This window comes from Taudactylus pleione, unplaced genomic scaffold, assembly GCF_031769625.1.
Source record: "Taudactylus pleione unplaced genomic scaffold, aTauple2 ptg000166l, whole genome shotgun sequence".
NCBI lineage: Eukaryota > Metazoa > Chordata > Amphibia > Anura > Myobatrachidae > Taudactylus > Taudactylus pleione.
The window spans coordinates 10,150-28,439 of NW_028284568.1; the positions used below are offsets into that span (position 1 = coordinate 10,150).

The window sequence follows — 18,290 nt, forward strand, 5'->3', positions numbered from 1 at the left end:
TTGGCCATTCCTGCCCTAGAGTATCAGCATTGTTTTCACGGCACCTCTACGTTTATTATTGAGAAATTCAGAAAAATAGTAAAGTGCAGTAAATTGTGCTGATCTGTCATCCTTAGGGTCAGTTATGTGATGAGGATGGGGATGTGCTGACCTGTCATCCTTAGGGTCAGTTATGTGGTGAGGACGGGGATGTGCTGACCTGTCACCCTTAGGGTCAGTTATGTGGTGGGGACAGGGATGTGCTGACCTGTCATCCTTAGGGTCAGTTATGTGGTGGGGACAGGGATGTGCTGACCTGTCATCCTTAGGGTCAGTTATGTGGTGGGGACGGGGATGTGCTGACCTGTCACCCTTAGGGTCAGTTATGTGGTGGGGACGGGGATGTGCTGACCTGTCACCCTTAGGGTCAGTTATGTGGTGGGGACGGGGATGTGCTGACCTGTCACCCTTAGGGTCAGTTATGTGGTGAGGACAGGGATGTGCTGACCTGTCACCCTTAGGGTCAGTTATGTGGTGAGGACAGGGATGTGCTGACCTGTCACCCTTAGGGTCAGTTATGTGGTGGGGACAGGGATGTGCTGACTTGTCATCCTTAGGGTCAGTTATGTGATGAGGATGGGGATGTGCTGACCTGTCACCCTTAGGGTCAGTTATGTGGTGAGGACGGGGATGTGCTGACCTGTCATCCTTAGGCTCAGTTATGTGGTGAGGACAGGGATGTGCTGACCTGTCATCCTTAGGGTCAGTTATGTGGTGGGGACAGGGATGTGCTGACCTGTCACCCTTAGGGTCAGTTATGTGGTGGGGACGGGGATGTGCTGACCTGTCACCCTTAGGGTCAGTTATGTGGTGGGGACGGGGATGTGCTGACCTGTCACCCTTAGGCTCAGTTATGTGGTGAGGACGGGGATGTGCTGACCTGTCATCCTTAGGGTCAGTTATGTGATGGGGACGGGGATGTGCTGACCTGTCATCCTTAGGCTCAGTTATGTGGTGAGGACAGGGATGTGCTGACCTGTCATCCTTAGGGTCAGTAATGTGGTGGGGACAGGGATGTGCTGACCTGTCATCCTTAGGGTCAGTTATGTGGTGGTGGACAGGGATGTGCTTCTGTTTGTTCACATATTTACATTACATTGACCATAAATTATTTGATTTGGTGCTGGACCACCAACCCGAGGCACCCCTGCAAGTGTCCCAAGCCACCCCAGGGTGCCACGGTGCACAGTTTGGGAACCATTGGCATATGGCACGTCTTTGAATCGTTGTTGAAATGCTGCAAATATTGTATTACATATGAAGGACGCTACTTTACAAAATAAAAATTTTCAGATCCTGTGGAGTCATCTGATTCTGAATAATAACATCAATCTCATTACTTCTCACTCATCCCCGATAACACGATTCCTCCTAGTGTTCTATGCACTATTATCTACAGTACACTAAATGTTGATGTAAAAGGATATGTAGAGTTTTATTACAAAATGCCACCCAGGTCTGGCAGAACTGGGGTGATCATTACCCAGTTATCTTCTCCTGGAGAATTTACTAAGCCGGTTGGGCTAGATGGACCCCTGGATGTGCTAATTACAGGAGGGAAAATAAATGAATATATAAAGCAGAGATTTAAAAATAAGATGTATTTAGTAGAAGAGGAGGCACGCTTCACATCAAGGAACAGTACTCAAGTTCAACATGGACATGAAATGTTTTTAGAAAATTTACAAAAAAAAACAAAAACCTAAGGCAGCATATAAACCACAATAAGTAAAAGACAGAAAACCAATAAAATAAAAAAGATAAGATAAGATGTGGCTTTGACTCCTCTGCTGGTGGGACGTTCCGGGTGCTCTCTCATGGCTTCAAAAATCATACCAAACGTCCAGCAGCCGGAGGTGTAGCGTCAGTCGCTGCCAAAACAAAAAGGAAATTGTAAGCTTGCTATGCACAAAAAGGCCCAAATTACACCCAAAAAGTTTGAGAAAATTCCTCTTCTCGGTCCCATATCTCTGGATGAGAACTTGCAGGAGTCGCAAGCCAAAGCTGATCATCTCTGCATTAAGTGTGTATTGCACAATGGTACACCATGTCCAAATATTCAGGAGTGGAGGAGGTTTAATGGGCACCCGTCACCTACACCCGGGGCAATTTTATTGGCCAAACTGAAATTCAAGCGAATGCTATCACAGAAAACACCAGTCCCAGCTGTGTGTGGTCAGTGTATCATTTTGTGCTTTATGTTTTTATTTAAGACTAAGAACCAATATGCAGAGAGATGATATCAGCCATTAGCAAAGCTGCACGGTTTACAATAAAACAAATCCCCTAGAAGCAAAACAAGCATACGTCTGGGTACGGGGGATGGTACATACCTGGCTTGTGACCGCGTCCACGTTAGAGCATGCCGGGGAGGAACGGCCGCTGTTGGGTGATAAAACTCGCAGTCTGGCCGCGTGCACTGGGTGTTGAATCTGCAATGCTGAGAGCCAGGAACAGACAGCTGTAATGATTTGGGTCCTTCAGAAACAGACTGTACAAGAAATGAGTAAGGAGAACCTCTTACCTTTGGGTGAAAGAACGGGCAGTCGGTCTTCCTGCAGGCTGGGAAGTAACGGCAGTGCTGTGTGACGGGATGTTTCTGCGCCGCTGGGGCTAAGAACAAATTGGTGGCTGTGGTTAATCAGAAAATAAAACCCTTGTGGCATAATGTAAAGTGAGCATGTCATGATAACCTGTTTTCCCCCCCATCCCATCTGCAGTCCAGGAGATACTCGCTCCAATAGCGCCTCAATTCCCATGAGCCTCTGGGCCAGCCCTGGCTCACCTGCAGCTCTCCAGCTGTTGTGAAACTTAGCTTTACCAGCTAATCGGTGGGAGGATATGCTGGGACTTGTAGTTACACAACAGTTGGAGAGCCAGTTTGCTCTAGGCTCTCAGCCTGCGTAAATAACCTGCAAAAACCACTGGCTGCAGCTCTGCTGGTAAAAGACGGCCTGAAGGAGGAATGGCTCCAGGTGAAGAAACCCTTATTCATAGAATTAGCCTTTAAGGGTCTTTGTAAAACTAAATTCAAACCATCTGGTGCAATGTGTGCTCCATCTGAGCACCAAAGGCATCTGTTCATTTATTTCATTTGCTCAATCCTGTGTAGATTGTATAAACCTATAGATGCAAACAGTAACGAGTGAGGGGGGCTCATTAAGGTTATATAAATCACTGAAACTTTATAACGTCTAATCAACAATGCTGAGTAAAGGGCCGCAGCAATGATCTCGCTCACTGAGCCGTGATACACCGGACAAATATAAATAGAAGGTAACGGCAGGTCATTGTACGGTAACATTTCCTGCAGGTGTACATACATCATCGGGGGGGCAGAGCTCTAGCTACCTGGCTTCAGCAGCGGTGCTGGGGTACGTCGGCTGGCGTGGGTGTAGGGGCAGTCTGCTCTGGTACACTTTGCATCAAATTTACAGTTGGGATGGATGAAAAAGCATTTATCAGCGAATCGGCACTTGGGGAAAGCTCTGGAGGAAGAAGAGATGGAAGAGGAAACAGGTCAGTAACTTGGAGGTCGGATGTATGTAGGGACAGAGCAGCTACCAGACACATTCAGGCTTACCAGATCTCCTAACATGTCATTCTGCCACCCAAGCGTACGGCAACCATCGTCATTCTGCCACCCACATATCACCCCAAGCGTACGGCAACTGTCGTCATTCTGCCACCCACATATTACCCCAAGCGTACGGCAACCATCAACATTCTGCCACTCACATATCACCGAGAGCGTCCGGCATCCAACATCATTCTGCCACCCACATATCACCCCAAGCATACGGCAACTGTCGTCATTCTGCCACCCACATATAACCCCAAGCGTATGGCAACTGTCGTCATTCTGCCACCCACATATTACCCCAAGCGTATGGCAACTGTCGTCATTCTGCCACCCACATATTACCCCAAGCGTAGGGCTACCGCCGTCATTCTGCCATCCACATATCACCCCAAGCGTACGGCAACCATCGTCATTCTGCCACTCACATATCACAGAGAGCGTCCGGCATCCAACATCATTCTGCCACCCACATATTACCCCAAGCGTAGGGCAACCGCCGTCATTCTGCCACCCATATATTACCCCAAGCGTAGGGCAACCGCCGTCATTCTACCATCCACATATCACCCCAAGCGTACGGCAACCATCGTCATTCTGCCACCCACATATCACCGAGAGCGTCCGGCATCCAACATCATTCTGCCACCCACAAATCACCCCAAGCGTACGGCAACTGTCGTCATTCTGCCACCCACATATCACCCCAAGCGTACGGCAACTGTTGTCATTCTGCCACCCACATATTGCCCCAAGCAAACGGCAACCGCCGTCATTCTGCCACCCACATATCACCCCAAGCATACGGCAACCGTCATTCTGCCACCCACATATTACCCCAAGCATACGGCAACCGTCGTCATTCTGCCACCCACATATTACCCCAAGCGTACGGCAACCATCGTCATTCTGTCACTCACATCACCCCAAGCGTACGGCAACTGTTGTCATTCTGCCGGCCACATATTACCCCAAGCGTACGGCAACCGCCGTCATTCTGCCACCCACATATCACCCCAAGCATACGGCAACCGTCGTCATTCTGCCACCCACATATTACCCCAAGCATACGACAACAGTCGTCATTCTGCCACCCACATATTACCCCAAGCGTAAGGCAACCATCGTCATTCTGCCACTCACATATCCTCGAGAGCTTCCGGCATCCAACATCATTCTGCCACCCACAAATCACCCCAAGCGTACGGCAACTGTAGTCATTCTGCCACCCACATATTACCCCAAGCATACGACAACCGTCGTCATTCTGCCACCCACATATTACCCCAAGCGTACGGCAACCATCGTCATTCTGCCACCCACACATCACCCCAAGCGTACGGCAACTGTCGTCATTCTGCAACCCACATATTACCCCAAGCGTCCGGCATCCAACGTCATTCTGCCACCCACATTTCACCCCAAGCATACGGCAACTGTCGTCATTCTGCCACCCACATATCACCGAGAGCGTCCGGCATCCAACATCATTCTGCCACCCACAAATCACACCAAGCGTACGGCAACTGTCGTCATTCTGCCACCCACATATTACCCCAAGCGTACGGCAACCGCCGTCATTCTGCCACCCACATATCACCCCAAGCATACAGCAACCGTCGTCATTCTGCCACCCACATATTACCCCAAGCATACGGCAACCGTCGTCATTCTGCCACCCACATATTACCCCAAGCGTACGGCAACTGTCGTCATTCTGCCACCCACATATTACCCCAAGCGTATGGCAACCGCCGTCATTCTGCCACTTACATATCATCGAGAGCTTCCGGCATCCAACATCATTCTGCCACCCACAAATCACCCCAAGCGTACGGCAACTGTCGTCATTCTGCCACCCACATATCACCCCAAGCGTACGGCAACTGTTGTCATTCTGCCACCCACATATCACCCCAAGCGTACGGCAACTGTTGTCATTCTGCAAGCCACATATTACCCCAAGCGTACGGCAACAGTCGTCATTCTGCCACCCACATATTACCCCAAGCGTACGGCAACTGTCGTCATTCTGCCACCCACATATCACCCCAAGCGTACGGCATCCAACGTCATTCTGCCAGCCACATACTACCCCAAGCGTCCGGCATCCAACGTCATTCTGCCACCCACATATCACCCCAAGCATATGGCAACTGTCGTCATTCTGACACCCACATATTACCCCAAGCGTATGGCAACTGTCGTCATTCTGCCACCCACATATCACCCCAAGCGTACGGCAACTGTCGTCATTCTGCCACCCACATATTACCCCAAGCGTAGGGCAACCGCCGTCATTCTACCATCCACATATCACCCCAAGCGTACGGCAACCATCGTCATTCTGCCACTCACATATCACCGAGAGCGTCCGGCATCCAACATCATTCTGCCACCCACAAATCACCCCAAGCGTACGGCAACTGTCGTCATTCTGCCACCCACATATCACCCCAAGCGTACGGCAACTGTTGTCATTCTGCCACCCACATAACACCCCAAGCGTACGGCAACTGTTGTCATTCTGCCACCCACATATTACCCCAAGCGTACGGCAACCGCCGTCATTCTGCCACCCACATATCACCCCAAGCGTACGGCAACTGTTGTCATTCTGCCACCCACATAACACCCCAAGCATACGGCAACAGTCGTCATTCTGCCACCCACATATTACCACAAGCATACGGCAACCGTCGTCATTCTGCCACCCACATATTACCCCAAGCATACGGCAACCATCGTCATTCTGCCACTCACATATCATCGAGAGCTTCCGGCATCCAACATCATTCTGCCACCCACAAATCACCCCAAGCATACGGCAACTGTCGTCATTCTGCCACCCACATATTACCCCAAGCGTACGGCATCCGTCATTCTGCCAGCCACATACTACCCCAAGTGTCCGGCATCCAACGTCATTCTGCCACCCACATATCACCCCAAGCATACGGCAACTGTCGTCATTCTGCCACCCACATATTACCCCAAGCGTATGGCAACTGTCGTCATTCTGCCACCCACATATCACCCCAAGCGTATGGCAACTGTCGTCATTCTGCCACCCACATATCACCCCAAGCGTACGGCAACCGTCGTCATTCTGCCACCCACAAATCACCCCAAGCGTATGGCAACTGTCATTCTGGCACCCACATATTACCCCAAGCGTACGGCAACTGTCGTCATTCTGCCACCCACATATTACCCCAAGCATACGGCAACCGTCGTCATTCTGCCACCCACATATTACCCCAAGCGTACGGCAACTGTCGTCATTCTGCCACCCACATATTACCCCAAGCGTACGGCATCCAACGTCATTCTGCCAGCCACATACTACCCCAAGCGTCCGGCATCCAACGTCATTCTGCCACCCACATATTACTTCAAGCATACGCCAACCGTCGTCATTCTGGCACCCAGATATCACCCCAAGCGTACGGCATCCAATGTCATTCTCTCACTCACATATCACGCAGAGCGTCTGGCACCAACGTCATTCTGCCACCCACATATCGCTCAGAGCGTACGTTATCCAACGTCATTCTGCCACCCACATAATACCCCAAGCGTACGGCATCCGACATGTCATTCTGCCACCTACATATCACCCCGAGCGTCTTGCCCAAAGGATGTTAAGTGTACTGCAAAAAGTATCTCCACTTTAAATATAAATGCAACCCACATATCACCGAGAGCGTCCGGCATCCAACATCATTCTGCCACCCACAAATCACCCCAAGCGTACGGCAACTGTCGTCATTCTGCCACCCACATATCACCCCAAGCGTACGGCAACTGTTGTCATTCTGCCACCCACATATTGCCCCAAGCAAACGGCAACCGCCGTCATTCTGCCACCCACATATCACCCCAAGCATACGGCAACCGTCATTCTGCCACCCACATATTACCCCAAGCATACGGCAACCGTCGTCATTCTGCCACCCACATATTACCCCAAGCGTACGGCAACCATCGTCATTCTGTCACTCACATATCACCCCAAGCGTACGGCAACTGTTGTCATTCTGCCACCCACATATTACCCCAAGCGTACGGCAACCGCCGTCATTCTGCCACCCACATATCACCCCAAGCATACGGCAACCGTCGTCATTCTGCCACCCACATATTACCCCAAGCATACGACAACCGTCGTCATTCTGCCACCCACATATTACCCCAAGCGTACGGCAACCATCGTCATTCTGCCACTCACATATCCTCGAGAGCTTCCGGCATCCAACATCATTCTGCCACCCACAAATCACCCCAAGCGTACGGCAACTGTCGTCATTCTGCCACCCACATATTACCCCAAGCATACGACAACCGTCGTCATTCTGCCACCCACATATTACCCCAAGCGTACGGCAACCATCGTCATTCTGCCACCCACACATCACCCCAAGCGTACGGCAACTGTCGTCATTCTGCAACCCACATATTACCCCAAGCGTCCGGCATCCAACGTCATTCTGCCACCCACATATCACCCCAAGCATACGGCAACTGTCGTCATTCTGCCACCCACATATCACCGAGAGCGTCCGGCATCCAACATCATTCTGCCACCCACAAATCACACCAAGCGTACGGCAACTGTCGTCATTCTGCCACCCACATATTACCCCAAGCGTACGGCAACCGCCGTCATTCTGCCACCCACATATCACCCCAAGCATACAGCAACCGTCGTCATTCTGCCACCCACATATTACCCCAAGCATACGGCAACCGTCGTCATTCTGCCACCCACATATTACCCCAAGCGTACGGCAACTGTCGTCATTCTGCCACCCACATATTACCCCAAGCGTATAGCAACCGCCGTCATTCTGCCACTTACATATCATCGAGAGCTTCCGGCATCCAACATCATTCTGCCACCCACAAATCACCCCAAGCGTACGGCAACTGTCGTCATTCTGCCACCCACATATCACCCCAAGCGTACGGCAACTGTTGTCATTCTGCCACCCACATATCACCCCAAGCGTACGGCAACTGTTGTCATTCTGCAAGCCACATATTACCCCAAGCGTACGGCAACCGTCGTCATTCTGCCACCCACAAATCACCCCAAGCGTATGGCAATTGTCATTCTGCCACCCACATATCACCCCAAGCGTACGGCAACTGTCGTCATTCTGCAACCCACATATTACCCCAAGCATACGGCAACAGTCGTCATTCTGCCACCCACATATTACCCCAAGCATACGGCAACTGTCGTCATTCTGCCACCCACATATCACCCCAAGCGTACGGCATCCAACGTCATTCTGCCAGCCACATACTACCCCAAGCGTCCGGCATCCAACGTCATTCTGCCACCCACATATCACCCCAAGCATATGGCAACTGTCGTCATTCTGACACCCACATAATACCCCAAGCGTATGGCAACTGTCGTCATTCTGCCACCCACATATCACCCCAAGCGTACGGCAACTGTCGTCATTCTGCCACCCACATATTACCCCAAGCGTAGGGCAACCGCCGTCATTCTACCATCCACATATCACCCCAAGCGTACGGCAACCATCGTCATTCTGCCACTCACATATCACCGAGAGCGTCCGGCATCCAACATCATTCTGCCACCCACAAATCACCCCAAGCGTACGGCAACTGTCGTCATTCTGCCACCCACATATCACCCCAAGCGTACGGCAACTGTTGTCATTCTGCCACCCACATAACACCCCAAGCGTACGGCAACTGTTGTCATTCTGCCACCCACATATTACCCCAAGCGTACGGCAACCGCCGTCATTCTGCCACCCACATATCACCCCAAGCGTACGGCAACTGTTGTCATTCTGCCACCCACATAACACCCCAAGCATACGGCAACAGTCGTCATTCTGCCACCCACATATTACCCCAAGCATACGGCAACCGTCGTCATTCTGCCACCCACATATTACCCCAAGCATACGGCAACCATCGTCATTCTGCCACTCACATATCATCGAGAGCTTCCGGCATCCAACATCATTCTGCCACCCACAAATCACCCCAAGCATACGGCAACTGTCGTCATTCTGCCACCCACATATTACCCCAAGCGTACGGCATCCAACGTCATTCTGCCAGCCACATACTACCCCAAGTGTCCGGCATCCAACGTCATTCTGCCACCCACATATCACCCCAAGCATACGGCAACTGTCGTCATTCTGCCACCCACATATTACCCCAAGCATATGGCAACTGTCGTCATTCTGCCACCCACATATCACCCCAAGCGTATGGCAACTGTCGTCATTCTGCCACCCACATATCACCCCAAGCGTACGGCAACCGTCGTCATTCTGCCACCCACAAATCACCCCAAGCGTATGGCAACTGTCATTCTGGCACCCACATATTACCCCAAGCGTACGGCAACTGTCGTCATTCTGCCACCCACATATTACCCCAAGCGTACGGCAACTGTCGTCATTCTGCCACCCACATATTACCCCAAGCATACGGCAACCGTCGTCATTCTGCCACCCACATATTACCCCAAGCGTACGGCAACTGTCGTCATTCTGCCACCCACATATTACCCCAAGCGTACGGCATCCAACGTCATTCTGCCAGCCACATACTACCCCAAGCGTCCGGCATCCAACGTCATTCTGCCACCCACATATTACTTCAAGCATACGCCAACCGTCGTCATTCTGGCACCCAGATATCACCCCAAGCGTACGGCATCCAATGTCATTCTCTCACTCACATATCACGCAGAGCGTCTGGCACCAACGTCATTCTGCCACCCACATATCGCTCAGAGCGTACGTTATCCAACGTCATTCTGCCACCCACATAATACCCCAAGCGTACGGCATCCGACATGTCATTCTGCCACCTACATATCACCCCGAGCGTCTTGCCCAAAGGATGTTAAGTGTACTGCAAAAAGTATCTCCACTTTAAATATAAATGCAACCCACATATTACCCCAAGAGTACGACAACCGCCGTCATTCTGCCACCCACATATCACCCCAAGCGTACGGCAACTGTTGTCATTCTGCCACCCACATATTACCCCAAGCGTACGGCAACTGTCGTCATTCTGCCACCCACATATCACCCCAAGCGTACGGCATCCAACGTCATTCTGCCAGCCACATACTACCCCAAGCGTACGGCATCAAACGTCATTCTGCCAGCCACATACTACCCCAAGCGTCCGGCATCCAACGTCATTCTGCCACCCACATATCACCCCAAGCATACGGCAACTGTCGTCATTCTGCCACCCACATATTACCCCAAGCGTATGGCAACTGTCGTCATTCTGCCACCCACATATCACCCCAAGCGTATGGCAACTGTCGTCATTCTGCCACCCACATATCACCCCAAGCGTACGGCAACCGTCGTCATTCTACCACCCACAAATCACCCCAAGCGTATGGCAACTGTCATTCTGCCACCCACATATCACCCCAAGCATACGGCAACAGTCGTCATTCTGCCACCCACATATTACCCCAAGCGTACGGCAACTGTTGTCATTCTGCCACCCACATATCACCCCAAGCGTACGGCAACTGTTGTCATTCTGCCACCCACATATTACCCCAAGCGTACGGCAACCGCCGTCATTCTGCCACCCACATATCACCCCAAGCGTACGGCAACTGTCGTCATTCTGCCACCCACATATCACCCCAAGCATACGGCAACTGTCGTCATTCTGCCACCCACATATTACCCCAAGCGTATGGCAACTGTCGTCATTCTGCCACCCACATATCACCCCAAGCGTATGGCAACTGTCGTCATTCTGCCACCCACATATCACCCCAAGCGTACGGCAACCGTCGTCATTCTGCCACCCACAAATCACCCCAAGCGTATGGCAACTGTCATTCTGCCACCCACATATCACCCCAAGCGTACGGCAACTGTCGTCATTCTGCAACCCACATATTACCCCAAGAGTACGACAACCGCCATCATTCTGCCACCCACATATCACCCCAAGCGTACGGCAACTGTTGTCATTCTGCCACCCACATATCACCCCAAGCGTACGGCAACTGTTGTCATTCTGCCACCCACATATTACCCCAAGCGTACGGCAACCGCCGTCATTCTGCCACCCACATATCACCCCAAGCGTACGGCAACTGTCGTCATTCTGCAACCCACATATTACCCCAAGCGTATGGCAACTGTCGTCATTCTGCCACCCACATATCACCCCAAGCGTACGGCAACCGTCGTCATTCTGCCACCCACAAATCACCCCAAGCGTATGGCAACTGTCATTCTGCCACCCACATATCACCCCAAGCGTACGGCAACTGTCGTCATTCTGCAACCCACATATTACCCCAAGAGTACGACAACCGCCGTCATTCTGCCACCCACATATCACCCCAAGCGTACGGCAACTGTTGTCATTCTGCCACCCACATATCACCCCAAGCGTACGGCAACTGTTGTCATTCTGCCACCCACATATTACCCCAAGCGTACGGCAACCGCCGTCATTCTGCCACCCACATATCACCCCAAGCGTACGGCAACTGTCGTCATTCTGCCACCCACATATTACCCCAAGCGTACGGCAACTGTCGTCATTCTGCCACCCACATATTACCCCAAGCGTACGGCAACTGTCGTCATTCTGCCACCCACATATTACCCCAAGCGTACAGCAACTGTCGTCATTCTGCCACCCACATATTACCCCAAGCATACGGCAACCGTCGTCATTCTGCCACCCACATATTACCCCAAGCGTACGGCAACTGTCGTCATTCTGCCACCCACATATTACCCCAAGCGTACGGCATCCAACGTCATTCTGCCAGCCACATACTACCCCAAGCGTCCGGCATCCAACGTCATTCTGCCACCCACGTATTACTTCAAGCATACGGCAACCGTCGTCATTCTGGCACCCAGATATCACCCCAAGCGTACGGCATCCAATGTCATTCTCTCACTCACATATCACGCAGAGCGTCCGGCACCAACGTCATTCTGCCACCCACATATCGCTCAGAGCGTACGTCATCCAACGTCATTCTGCCACCCACATAATACCCCAAGCGTACGGCATCCGACATGTCATTCTGCCACCTACATATCACCCCGAGCGTCTTGCCCAAAGGATGTTAAGTGTACTGCAAAAAGTATCTCCACTTTAAATATAAATGTATACCCTACCCATCCCCCATAAAAAGTACCTTATATATCTTTACTTCTGTTACTACAGGCCCTATACTGGGCCCGGACTCTGCATACACCTCACCCAGGTAACCCGGAAATGTTCCCTTTTCCTCTAGGGAAAACGGCTGTGTGTCCTGGGAAAGAACTTCTATTCGCTGCATTATCAATGGCTGATGGAGCTTTCTCTCCCGCAGTGAATTCTGGCTGCCGAGCTAAGCTCATTGCTTTGCCTATCTGCTGTACTGGTTCTACCGGATGCGGGGGGAAATCCATTTCTAGTACTCCGCTACATCACTATAGGCTGAGCATCCCAACGCTGCAGGTGACACACAGTAAGGGCTATTTCACACTAAATGGTTTTATCCGGACGGCAAAAAAAAAAAAAACGGACTTTAGCCGTACAGTATTTTTAGTCAAGCTTGTACATACATGGATGCTTTCAGATGGCACGGACACGGCACAGTCACTGTGTTACAGCAGTGAATAACCACCGACTAGGACGGCTGCCGGCTACGGTTTTAGTGTTAAAGATTTAAAAGAAATTCAAACACACGGCACAAGACACCACACACGGCACAAGACACCACACACGGCACAAGACACCACACACGGCACAAGTCACCACACACGGCACAAGTCACCACACACGGCACAAGACACCACACACGGCAGAAATCTACAGGAAAAAAACAGTCAGTTTTTTGCCATCTGGATAAAACCGGCCTATGGACGAATACCAACAGTGGTGCCCACAATCAGCTGCCTAAGTACTACCAACTACAGTTATCCATACAGACGTCCACATCTCCCACCAGCTCGTATTCAGGGCCTGATTCAGAGCCGCCCGCTCTGAATCAGGGCCGGGCATTTTTTTTTTTTTTTAGAACAGCCTCTTGGCCGCTCGCATAGCTGTGTGTGACCACCCACAGCTATTGCGAGCGGCCATGATGATGGTCGCGATGGTCAAGACCATCACGACCATCGGGCTTGCGACGAGACCCTTGTGGTAGGGTCTCGTGGCCGAAAGCCCCACAGAGATTTCAGCTCTAACAGAGCCGGAATCTCTCCACTGACATCACTAGTGATGTCAGTGGGGCCGCCCCCAAACGACAGGCGTTCTCACGTTAACGCCTCAGTTTGGGCAGCCACCCCCCCCCGGACCCGCCCACCAAAGGGGGCGTGCTGTCACTCAACATCGACAGCACGCCCCCTTTGGTGCGAGACCCGGGGCGACGGATTGCCCGTCGCGATCTGGGTCTCGAGCTTGCGCACGACGGAGCCGGCTCCGTCGTGCGCATGCGCTCTGGGCCACCATCGACCGGGTTGCGAGCGCTCAGTGCTTGCGACCGGGTCTGAATCAGGCCCTCAGTCTCTAATCAGACACTGCAGCAATGTGGCACCACCATGCACTGTCACTGGCCACACATAAGAGTATACACAAAGTCGCTCTGTAACATTGCCGGCTGAAGGATCACCTATCCGAAACGCACAGCGGGAGCACCCATGATAAGCTGACGTAGCACCAAGCAAGATTCATTATTTTTATTACTTTAATAAATAAGACACTCCCGCTGTTGAAGGCTTCATTTGTTTCTTCCATCCCTCGGCCATCTCCCTACGATATGTATTCCCGTGGCCGTCAGGGGCTCTGCCATTGCTCCCCCTCTCGCAATGTGTTAGTAATAAATGAGGAGCCTGTAATAAATGGACATCTACCGCAGAGACTAATGGGCAGAAAGAGGGATGGCAGCACTTACTTGCATGGGGTAGTGGGGTGGTGATATGCACAGCGCTCCGCATTCTTACACGCTGGCCAGTACTTGCAGCGTTCTGCGATCTTGGTTTTTCTCGGCTCATCAGCAGATTCAGTCACTGGCGGAGTCAGGGAATCACCCATTATACCACACAATACAGGTATGAAAGCATTGCATGATTATTATACACACTGCTCTCACCCCATTAGGGATGGCAAAGGATGTAATAGCTGAATTAGATTTATTTCCGCACATTAAACCAAGAAACCTATCATTTATTATGTTACATTAAACCTATATGTGATCAGTGACAGCTCACTCCATGGATTAGTAAGCTGGCAGGAGGGAGAGGGTGTAAGGGCAGGTGGGTCGGCCTGGGAGGCATAGGGGGTGGGAGAGGAGGTGGCATGCTGGCCAGGGGGGGGGGGGCTAGTAGGAAAGGTGGCATGTTGGCCGGGGGGGGGGGTACGGGGAGTAGGAAAGGGGGGGGGGTGACATGTCAGCCTGGTGGGAGAGAGGGGGCGCGGGCAGGCACGTCAGCCTGGTGGGAGAGAGGGGGCGCGGGCAGGCACGTCGGCCTGGAGGGAGGGAGGGGGCGCGGGCAGGCACGTCAGCCTAGTGGAGGGGGCGCGGGCAGGCACGTCAGCCTAGTGGGGGTGGAGGGGGCGCGGGCAGACACTTCAGCCTAGCGGGGGGGAGGGGGCGCGGGCAGGCACGTCAGCCTAGCGGGGGTGGAGGGGGCGCGGGCAGGCACGTCAGCCTAGCGGGGGGGAGGGGGCGCGGGCAGGCACGTCAGCCTAGCGGGGGGGAGGGGGCGCGGGCAGGCACGTCAGCCTAGCGGGGGGGAGGGGGCGCGGGCAGGCACGTCAGCCTAGCGGGGGGGAGGGGGCGCGGGCAGGCACGTCAGCCTAGCGGGGGGGAGGGGGCGCGGGCAGGCACGTCAGCCTAGCGGGGGGGAGGGGGCGCGGGCAGGCACGTCAGCCTAGCGGGGGGGAGGGGGCGCGGGCAGGCACGTCAGCCTAGCGGGGGGGAGGGGGCGCGGGCAGGCACGTCAGCCTAGCGGGGGGAGGGGGCGCGGGCAGGCACGTCAGCCTAGCGGGGGGGGAGGGGCGCGGTGCAGGCACGTCAGCCTAGCGGGGGGGAGGGGGCGCGGGCAGGCACGTCAGGCCTAGCGGGGGGGGAGGGGGCGCGGGCAGGCACGTCAGCCTAGCGGGGGGGGGGAGGGGGCGCGGGCAGGCACGTCAGCCTAGCGGGGGGGGAGGGGGGCGCGGGCAGGCACGTCAGCCTAGCGGGGGGGGAGGGGGCGCGGGCAGGCACGTCAGCCTAGCGGGGGGGGGAGGGGGGCGCGGGCAGGCACGTCAGCCTAGCGGGGGGGAGGGGGGCGCGGGCAGGCACGTCAGCCTAGCGGGGGGGAGGGGGCGCGGGCAGGCACGTCAGCCTAGCGGGGGGGAGGGGGGCGCGGGCAGGCACGTCAGCCTAGCGGGGGGGGAGGGGGCGCGGGCAGGCACGTCAGCCTAAGCGGGGGGGGGAGGGGGCGCGGGCAGGCACGTCAGCCTAGCGGGGGGGAGGGGGGCGCGGGCAGGCACGTCAGCCTAGCGGGGGGGAGGGGGCGCGGGCAGGCACGTCAGCCTAGCGGGGGGGAGGGGGCGCGGGCAGGCACGTCAGCCTAGCGGGGGGGAGGGGGCGCGGGCAGGCACGTCAGCCTAGCGGGGGGGGGAGGGGGCGCGGGCAGGCACGTCAGCCTAGCGGGGGGGAGGGGGGCGCGGGCAGGCACGTCAGCCTAGTGGGGGGGGAGGGGGGCGCGGGCAGGCACGTCAGCCTAGTGGGGGGGAGGGGCGCGGGCAGGCACGTCAGCCTAGTGGGGGGAGGGGGCGCGGGCAGGCACGTCAGCCTAGTGGGGGGAAGGGGGCGCGGGCAGGCACGTCGGCCTGGTGGGAGGGGTATATATCGGCAGACACATAATGAAGACGATTAGACGTACCATTGGACTCATGCAGATTGGGGTAGTCCTGCTCCTCTCTGCCCAGAGTGATATAGGATTCTGGGTAAGTCTCCCCTTCCTCTGTGTTCGGCGATGGCTCTTGCCCGGTTTCATGATCAGAGATGTATCCTGGGGGGCTGGGAACTCCATCTAAGGTCACTATAAATTTGGGGCTTGCAGGCTTTTCCGAGATGACACTTTCTCTAAATGAGGAAAAATAAAGTGATTATTGGTCACACACTAGGTGTATAATAAAGTGATTATTTGGTCACACACTAGGTGTATAATAAAGTGATTATATGGTCCCACACTAGGTGTATAATAAAGTGATTATATGGTCCCACACTAGGTGTATAATAAAGTGATTACCGGTATTTGTTCCCACACTAGGTGTATAATAAAGTGATTACCGGTATTTGTTTCCACACTACGTTTACAATAAAGTGATTATTTGGTCCCACACTAGGTGTATAATAAAGTGATTATTGGTCACACACTAGGTGTATAATAAAGTGATTATTTGGTCACACACTAGGTGTATAATAAAGTGATTATATGGTCCCACACTAGGTGTATAATAAAGTGATTATATGGTCCCACACTAGGTGTATAATAAAGTGATTATATGGTCCCACACTAGGTGTATAATAAAGTGATTATATGGTCCCACACTAGGTGTATAATAAAGTGATTACCGGTATTTGTTCCCACACTAGGTGTATAATAAAGTGATTACCGGTATTTGTTTCCACACTACGTTTACAATAAAGTGATTATTTGGTCCCACACTAGGTGTATAATAAAGTGATTATATGGTACCACACTAGGTGTATAATAAAGTGATTATTAGGTTCCACACTAGGTGTATAATAAAGTGATTATTAGGTCCCATACTAGGTGTATAATAAAGTGATTATTTGTTCCTTCACTAGGTGTATAATAAAGTGATTATTTGGTACGACACTAGCAGGGGTATTCAATATGGGAGCGAAAAGTCCATGCTGAACTTTTTGCTCCACATTGGAGCTTTTCCTGGGATAAAGTATCAGGAGCGCGCCCGCTTTATCCCCATATTCAATTAAAAATCTAAGAAAACGGGAGCCGGCGAAATAGGATCAGCGAAAAAAAAACAGGATTTACCTGGAATAAATTGTAGGACCCCCCTAAAGCTGTCAAAACATGGGGGATCACTATGGGTACCCCCATTTTAGCCTGCAAATGAAAGTCGGGGTTTTAAATTGCCGCGGGAGGTGTTTTTTTTTCCGACAATGAAGTGATTCAGAAGAGCACTTAGGTTATTTTTTTCGTCTCTTTAAGTGGTCCCATCAAATTTGGGGTACATGAAAATGGGTACTAGCCTATTTTTATGTCCCTAAAGTAATTTTTAAAAAATTCAGCAAAAATGCACCTGCCGCTAATAGCTAATACCCCGACACCACCAGCTTCATATACATATATATATCATACATGGGACAGAGCCAGGAACCAGAGTAATGTCCATCTACCCCGGCACCACAAGCTTCATATACATATATATATCATACATGGAGAGAGCCAGGAACCAGAGTAATGTCCTTCTACCCCGACACCACCAGCTTCATATACATATATATATCATACATGGACAGAGCCAGGAACCAGAGTAATGTCCTTCTACCCCGACACCACCAGCTTCATATACATATATATCATACATGGGACAGAGCCAGGAACCAGAGTAATGTCCATCTACCCAG

The 18,290-nt window shown here is 52.7% G+C and overlaps 1 protein-coding gene across 2 annotated transcripts in view; it reads right to left on the bottom strand.

Moving 5' to 3' along the window:
• Positions 1 to 1,621: 1,621 nt before the first annotated feature.
• The window catches only part of ZC3H14 (zinc finger CCCH-type containing 14), a 69,485-nt gene continuing 52,816 nt past the window's right edge, over positions 1,622 to 18,290 (bottom strand). For both annotated transcript variants that reach the window (XM_088475202.1, XM_088475203.1), the window contains 6 exons: positions 16,555 to 16,757; positions 14,577 to 14,691; positions 3,391 to 3,527; positions 2,564 to 2,652; positions 2,373 to 2,479; positions 1,622 to 1,910 (listed from right to left, as the gene is read on the bottom strand). In XM_088475202.1, coding sequence (XP_088331328.1) covers positions 1,904 to 1,910; positions 2,373 to 2,479; positions 2,564 to 2,652; positions 3,391 to 3,527; positions 14,577 to 14,691; positions 16,555 to 16,757 — 658 coding nt within the window. In that variant the 3' untranslated portion in view covers positions 1,622 to 1,903. The remainder of the gene's footprint in view (positions 1,911 to 2,372; positions 2,480 to 2,563; positions 2,653 to 3,390; positions 3,528 to 14,576; positions 14,692 to 16,554; positions 16,758 to 18,290) is intronic.